At 41.7% G+C, this 10,162-nt stretch overlaps 1 protein-coding gene across 1 annotated transcript in view; it reads right to left on the reverse strand.

The window, feature by feature from the left end:
• Lin9 (lin-9 DREAM MuvB core complex component) overlaps positions 1 to 10,162 on the reverse strand; it is a 40,346-nt gene that overhangs the window by 7,428 nt on the left and 22,756 nt on the right. The window contains exons 7-11 of the mRNA XM_013017345.1: positions 7,862 to 7,995; positions 5,531 to 5,650; positions 5,144 to 5,245; positions 2,283 to 2,363; positions 1,085 to 1,210 (exon numbers count right to left, since the gene is read on the reverse strand). Of these exons, the coding sequence (XP_012872799.1) occupies positions 1,085 to 1,210; positions 2,283 to 2,363; positions 5,144 to 5,245; positions 5,531 to 5,650; positions 7,862 to 7,995 (563 nt within the window). The remainder of the gene's footprint in view (positions 1 to 1,084; positions 1,211 to 2,282; positions 2,364 to 5,143; positions 5,246 to 5,530; positions 5,651 to 7,861; positions 7,996 to 10,162) is intronic.

Here is a 10,162-nt window from a genome sequence, read left to right on the forward strand (position 1 = left end):
ACATAAGCAAAAAGAAAAAAGCCGGAAGTGGCGCTGTGGCTCAAGTGGTAGAGTGCTAGCCTTGAGCTGAAGAGCTGAGGGACAGTGCCCAGGCTCAGAGTTCAGGCCACATGACCAGACCCTCCCCCCAAAAAAATAAAAATAAAAGAGTCTCATGGAGTTTCCTGCCTGGGCTGGCTTTGAACCACGATCCTCAGATCTCAGCATCCTGAGCAGCTAGGATTACAGGCTGAGCCACTACCACTGGCTCAAACCCTCCAATTTTAAGTGGTAGTGTTGAACCATCCTTAGTAATATCAAATGTGAATGGTAAATCAAAATAATTTGTCACTTGAAAAGAGTCTCCTGTTCTTTTTTGGCCAGGCTGGCTTTGAACCGTGATCTTCAGATCTCAGCCTCCTTATAGCAAGGATTATAGGTGTGAGCTACCTGTGCCCAGCTTATTTAAATGAAAAAAAAAAAAAAGATACTTGGACGAAGGAGTTTCAATTTGACAAGTCAGTTTATGAGTACAAGGCATTGAAGATCAATTATTTTGCCTGGCTGGATGATACACACCTATAATCCCAACACTCAGCGGGCTATGGGAGGCGGCTACAGAGTTCAAAGACAATAGGGCAGTGGTGGCTCACGCCTGTCATCCTAGCTACTCAGGAGGCTGAGATCTGAGGATTGTGGTTCAAAGCCAGCCTAGGCAGGAAGGGCATGAAGACTCTTATCTCCAATGAAGTACTCAGAAAAAGCCAGAAGTGGTGCTGTGGCTCAAATGGTATAACACTACTAGCCTTGAGCAAAAGCAGCTCAGGGACTGCGCCCAGGCCCTAAGTTCAAGCTCCATGACTAGCACAAAAAAAAAAAAAAAAAAGAAAAAAGAAGCAAGAGTTCAAGGGCAGCTACTATCTCAAAAAACAAAACAAACACTCTCTTCCCCCTAAAACAACAAACACAAAGAATATTTGAGGAGTGCACAAAATAAGATTCCCCAAAGGACCTTACTCAATGATATTGGCCTAGGTTCCGAAAGTGCAGACAGAAGGGTTAAGCTTCAACAGAAACACAGAGAGAGATTCATATCATCACCTACCTCATAGCAGTACTGTTGAACTTTGTGTAAAACTTTGTTTAGGTCCTTGTTCAGCTGTTCAAGCTCTAAAACAATTGTTGCATATCTCCGCTGAAATTCAATGCCGATTGGCATGGAATATGATTTCTGAGAAGACAATCAGATCTTGGTAAGTTTTTATTATTATTATTATTGTAATTAGCTCGGCCTGGTGGCTCCTGCCTAACAGGCTGAGATCAAGGTTCAAAGCCAATGCAACTGCAAGTGAGGCTGTGGCTCACAACGATAGAGCCGTAGCCTTGTACAAAAGAGATCAGGGATACATGCCCAGGCCCGGAGTTTAAGACTCATGAGTGGGAAAAAAAAAGACATTATTAAGTAGTAGTTGCACACATAGGTTACAATTTCAAAAGTCAGACTATGAATCTAATGCTTTTTTTTTTTTTTTTTTTTTTTGTCGGTCGTGGGGCCTGAACTCAGGGTCTGGGCGCTGTCCCTCAGCTCTTCAGCTCAAGGCTAGCGCTCTACCACTTGAGCCACAGTGCCACTTCTGAATTTTTCTGCTTATGTGGTGCTGAGGAATCAAACCCAGGGCCTCATGCATACAAGGCCAGCACTTTACCACTGAGCCACCTTCCCAGCCCTCCACCATTCTTTTTGGCAGACAAGATATCTCAGTTCTTTGCCTTTCTCACTTGGAAATGTATGCGGAGGATAGTTCTATATCAAATTTATTTCAAGTTACATAGTGTTACACTGTACACACACGTCCCTTACTGATGGGCATTCTGGGTGTTTCCATAGCACTGCAAACCACAGTTTCCCCATGGGCCCCTGCTGTAAAGAGAAGGGCTCGGGGTTCTCACTCCTCACAGAATGCCTCACCAATGCCATGACTTGTGCAAGATTTTGTTTTTGCCACTTACAAATTCAAGGCTCATTTGTGTTTTTCCCTCTGTAATATGTCTATTCATACCTTTTGCCCACTGTCTTCTGAGTAGTGGACTTCTACTCCTAAATTTCACAGCATGTTTAAAAAATGTTGACATTTCTTAAATTCAGAGTACTCTACCACCTGAGCCATAGCTCTACTTCCACCTTTTTGGTGGTTAACTGGAGATAAAAATCTCAAAACCACAACTCTCAGATCTCAGCCTTTTGAGTAGCTAGGATTACAGGTGCGGGCCACCAGAGCCCAGAGAAAAAAATAAATCCTTACCAGTTTTTCAGCTTCTGTGTTCATTTCCCTTAATTTCTTGATATGTTCCTTTTTAATCATGAGAATTTTTGATAATCTAGTCTACAGACAAAGAAGAAATATTTCACAATCAACAGAAGCATTTAGCTACCTGTCAGTATACAGAACCTTACTCTGCAGCCCAACTTGGACTCCTCTTGGCATCCTGAGCACTGGGATTGCAGGTGTACACCATCACCACCAAATCTGCCCTTCCAACTCTTCACTAAAGTGATTGGATAGTAGATTTTAATGTTTTGATAGAAAAATAGCAAAGTATTTTATTTCATATATTTGATCAGCTAATGGGAAAATATAATATTTAAATCCACTGCAACTAGGACATATTAAAATGTAACATGTCAATCTGAATAAGCTTTTACAGCTCAAGACAGGACAATGTACAGATCAAAGAGATCGGAAACTGTAAGAACTGATATGCAAATGTTAAAATCCCAATTTCACAGTCATTGTAGGTATGTATGTATGTAAGACCATGGGGCTGGACCTCAGGGCTTAGGTGGTATCTCTGAACTTTTCTGCTCTACCACTTTGACCCACAGTGCCACTTCGAGTTTTTTTTTTTGTCTGTTGTGTGACTTGAACTTTGAGCTTGAGTGCTGCCCCTCAGCTCTTCAGCTCAAGGCTAGCACTCTACCACTTGAGCTACAGAGCCACTTCCAGTTTTCTGGTGGTTTATTGGAGATAAGAGTTTCACAGACTTTCCTGCCTGGGCTGGCTTTGAACCACAACCCTCAGAACTCAGCCTCCCGAGTAGCTAGGATTACAGGTGTTAAGCCACTGGCGCCCAGCTCCACTTCGAGTTTTCAGGTGGTTAATTGGAGATAAGAGTCTCATAGACTTTCTTGCCTGGGCTGGCTTTGAACCATGATCCTCAGATCTCAGCCTCCTGAATAGTTAGGATGACAGGGTGAGTAACCAGCACCCAGCTACAATGATACTTAAAAAAAATGCATATAATTAGAGAATGCTAGAGTCTCATTGTTTTCTAAACTTGGCAGCAAAAACATCTAACTGTATTACTATGTAACCAAATAATAGACAAGGGATAGTATTTCTTAGCTTTTTCAGCTAAGATGCACTAGTTTTCTGGTTGTTAATTGGAGATAAGATTCTCATGGACTTTTCTGCCCAGGCTGGCTTTGAACAGAAAATTCAAAAACGTATTTAGCCAAACTGACATAGACACAACTATATACCAAATGGACACAACTATATGACATTCTGGGAAAGGCAAAATTAGGGAAGAATAAATAGATCAATTGAGTCAGGTGCTGGTGGCTCAAACCTATAACCCAGCTCCAGTACTGGATCAACAACAGCAAAGAGCGCTATTCTAGTGGAGATGCTGACAAGGAGGAAGTCTATACGTGTGTACAGTAGACTACAGGGAAAGTACTGGTACCTTCCTTTCAGCTTTACAGTAAATTTAAAGCTGCACTGGAAATGATGTATATTAATTCTTTGGGTGGGGGATCGGGGGTGGGGAGTGGGGGGCAGGAGGTGGTTATGGAGCTTGAACTCTGGGACTAGGTGTTGTCCCTGAGCTCTTCAGCTCAAGGCGAGCACTCTACCACTTGAGCCACAGCGCCACTTCTGGTTTTCTGGTGGTTTATCAGAGACAAGAGTCTCATATACTTTCCTGCATGAGCTAGCTTTGAATGTGATCCACAGACCTCAGCCTCCTGACTAGAGAGGATTACAGGTAGAAGCCACTGGCACCACGCCAGAACACTTTTTTTGAGCCAGCATTTCACTATGCAGTACAGGCTGCCCTTGAACTCACTATCCTTAGCCCTCCAAATGCTGGATTGCAGTAGTGTGCTATCACATCGGGTTCATTACTTTTTAATAGTCAAACTAAAGCTGGGTGCTGCTAGCAGCTCATATCTGTAATCCTAGCCACTCAGGCTGAGATCTGAGTGGAAGCCTTGCATAAAAAAGCTAAAGGGCCAGGTGCTGGTGGCTCATGCCTGTAATCCTAGCTACTCAGGAAGCTGAGATAGATGGATCATGGTTCTAAGCCAGCCCAGGCAGGAAAGTCCATGACACTCTTCTCTAACTTAAAAAAAAAAAGACCAGAAGTAGGGCTGTGGCTCAAGTGGTAGAGCACCAGCCCTGAGCAAAAGCTGAGGGAAAGCACCCAGACCCAGACTTCAGCCCCAGGATTGGAAAAAAAAAAAAAGATTATTTAGAAACATTGTTACATACAATATTTCTACTCGACTTACTATGCTTTTGACTTAGATTTTTTAGTCTCTAAGAACTTGCTAAGTACTTAGAAATAGTAGTTTCAAGTTTCAGGAAAGTTTTTAATGCCAGGTAAGATAGTTTAAACCTATGTGCACAAACCTCCTAGCTACTTGGGAGGCAGAGACAGGAGACTGCACTTTGGGATCAGCCAGAGTATGAGTTCATGAGACTCCTCAGAGAATGAGAGGGTGCGGCTGTACACACCTGTCATCCTAGCAACAAGTCCAAACAGAAAGGTCACAGTCTAGGCAGCCCGGACATAACACAAGACTCTTATCTTTAAAATAATTGATGCAGAGACTGGCAGGATGGCTGAAGTGGTAGAGTGCTCACTTAGTGAGGTCAAGGCTGCAAGTTGGAACTCCAGTATCACCAAAACAAAATAGAACTCTTACTCCTTTTTGGCTGTTACAATTTAAGTTTTACTGGAAACAGTGAAGTCCTGAAAATTCACAAAATGACGAACAATATGTGCAAAAGTATTTGGCTCTAGAAAATTTTTGAACTTTAGTAACACGAAAGACATTAAATTTTTATACAAACAGCAAAATATTCAGAGCAGTTCTTACCACTTGAATAAGAAATTCTACTGGAAAACCTCCTAACGTTTCAGTGTCAGAGCCAGAAATTTTACTTCTCCAAGGTGACTGCCCTAATAAAGGGTCATTATCCTATGGGAATAGAAGGCAAACATCTAATGAGTGACTGCTCAAAAAGAGTATCTGACTTTTAGATAAAGTGAAAATTCTGTTATAATTTACACTGTATTAAAACCTAATAGGAAGGAAAACATTTCTGGATTTGAAGTGGCATGACTACTTATCTATTTTAATTTTTGATAACCCAAAATAATATGGGTAGCTCCTAAAGTTGTTATACTAGATGTTTATATCATAAGAACACAATTCAGAATAAAATAATCAAATTACTGGTAGCATTTATATACTACTACTCACTGTGATTGGAGACTGGAGAGGAGGAGTATAATGTAGTCGTGGTGGGGTCATAAAAAATCGAGAAGGCCGCTGTTTCTGTCCAAAGGCAGCAATTGGCATTGTTTCATGAGGCTCATTACTCTTTAACAAAAGTGAACAGTCCACAACTTAGAAAAGTTTATCAGAAGCCAGGTACCAGTGGCTCATACCTGTGACCCTAGCTACTCAGGAGGCTGAGATCTGAGGATCAGGGTTTGAAGCCAGTCCAGAGCAGAAAAGCCCCCATGAAACTCTTATGTCCAATTAACCACTCAAAAACCAGAACTGGAGTTGTGGCTCAAGTGGTAGAGCACTAGCCTTAAGCACAAAGAGGCTCAGGAATAGTGCCCAGGCCCTGAGTTCAAGCCCTACAATCGATGAAGAAAAAAAAAAAGTTTACCAGTCATTTAAGCTTTATACATGAGAGACATATTCACAGGCTATGATTTATGATGATACATAAAGTGCATTCTGATTTATCATAGAATATATTAATCTAGGGCTGGAAAGGTACATGCATGAGGTCCTGGGTTCGATTCCTCCGCACCAAATAAACAGAAAAAGCCAGAAGTGGCGCTATGGCTCAAGTGGTAGAGCACTCGCCTGGAGCTGAAGAGCTGAGGGATAGCGCCCAGCCCAGAGTTCAAACCTCATGACCAGCAAAATAAAACAAAACAAAAAAAAGAATATATTAATGTACAGATATGAAAGGCTCAAATGCAGATCAGAAAATGTAAACATTAAAGTGCTGTCAAAAGGTTGAACTCACAAAGGAATCAAAAGAAGAAACTATCAAAGGGTCACACAATTTGAAGAATTAACCAGTCACATTATTCTATGGGCCAGTGGCTCACGCCTGTAATCCTAGATACTCAGAAGCCTGAGATCTGAGGATCGCAGTTCAAAGCCATCCCAGGCAGGAATGTCTGTGAGACTCTTATCTCTAATAAACCACTAGAAAACTGGAAAGGAGCTGTGGCTCAAGCGGTTGAGTGCTCGCCTTGAGTGAAAAATGTCAGGGACAGCGCCCAGATCCTGAGTTCAAGCCTCACACTAAAAATAAATAAATAATAATAAAAATGAAAATAAAATTCTATGGCCAACTTTGGCTATTTTCATTTATACTATTTAAACATTATCTACTGTAAATTAAACTATTTAGCGAAGGAGACATTTCTGAGTGGCTGCATATTGAAAATTGCATTGATAATACAGAAAATCAATTTTCTGAAAATTTCCTCATATAATAGAAAACTGAAGGTACATTTTGCTCTTTGAGTCTAAACTTTTCTTTTCTTTTTCCTTTCCTTTCTATCTCTTGTCTAAAAGGATGAGGAACCAAAAAAAAAAAGGAGGGGGGGAAGTATAGGGAAGAGCTCTCATGTTAAGCAGTGTGCATAATTTGTGTGTGTGCACACGCGCGTGCATGCTAATCCTGCAGTTTGAACCCAGGGCTTGTGTGCGGTCCCTGAGCTTTTGTGCTAAAGGCTATTGCTCTACCACTTCAGCAACAGCTCTACTTCTAGCTTTTTTGGTTGTCAACTGGAGATAAGAGTGTCATGGACTTTCCTGCCCAGGCTGGCTTTGAACCGTAACCCTCAGATCTCAGCTTCCTGAATAGCTAGGGATGTAGGTGTGAGCCACCGGCACCTGATTAGCTCCAGAGCCTTAATTAATGAATGTGTGTGCCTCCATACTATCATTCAGAAAGTGAAGATATTAGTACCTACCATATGTAACTGTGAGGATACAACAACAAGACATAAAATAAAAGATGGTACTTTGTGCTTTTAAAGGCATTTTGTAAGAGGCTATTCTTTAACCTAAAAGCTAGGCTGAGAATGTAGAGTAGCTTCTTCCTAAGATTACTTAGTATGCAGTGATTGGTTCTATTATACTGTGTAGGCAAAATATAACAGACATGAATCCTGGTTTCAAAAAATACAGGGAGCTAGTAGACACCCTGGTTAGGAACTCCGAAGGATCTCTTCAGTTTTCAACATGAAATCTTTTTTTTTTTTTTTTTTTGTCGGTCGTGGGGCCTGAACTCTGGGCCTAGGCGTTGTCCCTCAGCTCTTCAGCTTGAGCCTCTACCACTTGAGTCTCAGCCCCACTTCCGTTTTTTTTCTGCTTATGTGGTGCTGGGAATCGAACCCAGGGCCTCATGCATGCAAGGCAAGTGCTCTACCACTGAGTCACCTTCCCAGCCCTTTCAACATTAAATCTTGACTCAGAAAATACAATTTCTAAGAAATGTCTATCCAACGTATTAAATATGCATAAAACACAAGTGTATTATAAAATACTACTTACAAGAACTTCATAGTCAGGAATGGTATGAGTCCCCAGCCCTGTCCTGTCAAAAGTTACTCTATAAGTAGCATTAAGTGTGTCTACAGCATCTATCTGTCCAGTGAAGAGACCATCATGAACACCACGTAGCCGGGCTGAAAGAAAGACAGACTTTATCACATTTGGGAGATAGAATTATACAGAAAATATTAGTTTTAAAATGAACATGTATTATATTTTAGGTTTATTGATGCACAAATGAAATCACATAGCTACTAAATTAAGGGGGGAAATATATTAACATTTAGAGTTTAAACTTCTAAAAAAGTAAAGTAGCCAGCTGCTGGTGACTCATACTTGTAATCAAAGACACTCAGGAAGCTGAGATCTGAAGATTGTGGTTTGAAGCCATCATGGACCTTTTTTGAAAAAACTCTCTGAGACTCGCACTTTACCAGACTCCAATTTACCAGAAAAATGCTGGACTGGAGGTGTGGCTCAAGTGAGAGAGCACTAGTCCTGAGTAAAAAAGCCAAATAAGTCCCAGTAAAGGCATCCACACATACACAAAAAGAACTTGGACAGCCAAGTATGGTGACTCACGCCCGTCATGCTACTTGCGTGGGCGTCTGAGATCAGGAGGACTTCAGTTTAAGGCATCAGGAAAAAAGTTTATAAACCTCATCTCAACGACTAAAAGCTGGCTGGTCATAAGTCAGGTACCAGTGGCTTACACCATGCAATCCTAGCTACTCAGGAGGCTCAAATCTGAGGGTTGCAGTTTGAATGCAGCCTGGACAGTAAAGTCTGTGAGACTCTTATCTTAAATACCAAAAAAAGCTACAAGTGGAGGTATGGCTCAAATGGTAGAGCACTCTAGCTTTGAGCACAAAAGCTCAGGGACAGCACCCAGGCTCTGAGTTAAGTCCCAGGACCACTAAGAAAAAAATGAAAGAAATGATCTGTGCTTTGAGAGTGTAGCAGGAAAATACCGTATTGGTTTGATGTGCCTCTGTTTTACTGGAATGAGGCATTACATGATTCTACTCAGTTGGGCTCAGTATGGAGAGCAGAGTTACCCAAGATTGAAGTATAGGTGAGGCAGAGAAGTTGGAGAGATGTTATAGTGCAGTGACAGAATTTCAACTGAAAGAAGCTCAGGAGATGTATTTGTACAATATGGTGACGATAGTTAATACATTTTTCAAAACTGATCTGTATTTCCAAATATATTGATATAAAAAGTACTATATCACAGAAATGACAGTCATCCTGGGTGCCTGTGGCTCACGCCTTTAATCCTAGCTACTCAGGAGGCTGAGATCTGAGGGTCACCATTCAAAGACAGCCCTGGCAGAAAAGTCTGTGAGACTCATCTCCAATTAACCATCAGAAACTGGAAGTGGCGCTGTAGCTCAAGTGGTAGAGAGCACTAGCCTTGAGCTGAGAGCTCAGGGACAGCGCCCAGGCCCATAGTTCAAGCCTCACAACCAACAAAAAAGAAAAAAGAAAAAAAAGAAACGATAGTTATGGTTCTGCACTCTTGTTTAGTTTTTTCTGCTCAAGGCTAGTGCTCTACCACTTGAGGCACACTTCATTTTCAGCTTTTTATTGGTTAATTGGCGATAAAGAGATTCACAGGCTTTTCTGCATAGACTAACTTCAAACCAGGACTTTAAGATCTCAGTCTCCTGAGCAGCTAGCATTACAAGGGTGAGTCAGCAGCACCCAACAAGTTGATCACTTTTTTTTGGTTGTGCTGATCCTGGGGTTATATTTTGTTATTGCTTTTTCTGTGTATGTGGTGCTGAGGAATTGAACCCAGGGCCTCATGCATGCAAGGCAAGCACTTGACCACTGAGCCATCTTCCCAGCCCCTAAATTTAAAACGTTACTCAGTCTGAAGAGTTACATACCATGTTAATCTTCACTCACTCTAGGTAAGTTTAGGTTGTGCTGACATGACTTCTGACTGGAGCTAAGTGCTAGGACACAAGAGTCTGCCAGCAGCTGTAGGGACACCCCACCCCCACCCTTGACTTAGTGGCTCACTAGATAGAGGCAGAGTACTTAGCACTTAACAGAGGACACAAAACAAAATTAGCCAAGGTAAGAGGTGCATGGGGCAAAGTCCAGGGAAACCTGGTGGCCTGTTCTAATTGACTCACTAAGGACTTGTTTACGTTCTCCAAATACTTGTTGTTATGGTACTAATGGAGTTGTGTTGACCTAGGAAGCTCATAGAGACTCAGTGCCATACGGAGGGAGGCCGTCTGCCCAGCACACACTGAGATTTTAGACTTTTTTTTTGTCGGTCATGGG

The sequence above is a fragment of the Dipodomys ordii genome, unplaced genomic scaffold, assembly GCF_000151885.1.
Source record: "Dipodomys ordii isolate 6190 unplaced genomic scaffold, Dord_2.0 Scaffold35, whole genome shotgun sequence".
NCBI lineage: Eukaryota > Metazoa > Chordata > Mammalia > Rodentia > Heteromyidae > Dipodomys > Dipodomys ordii.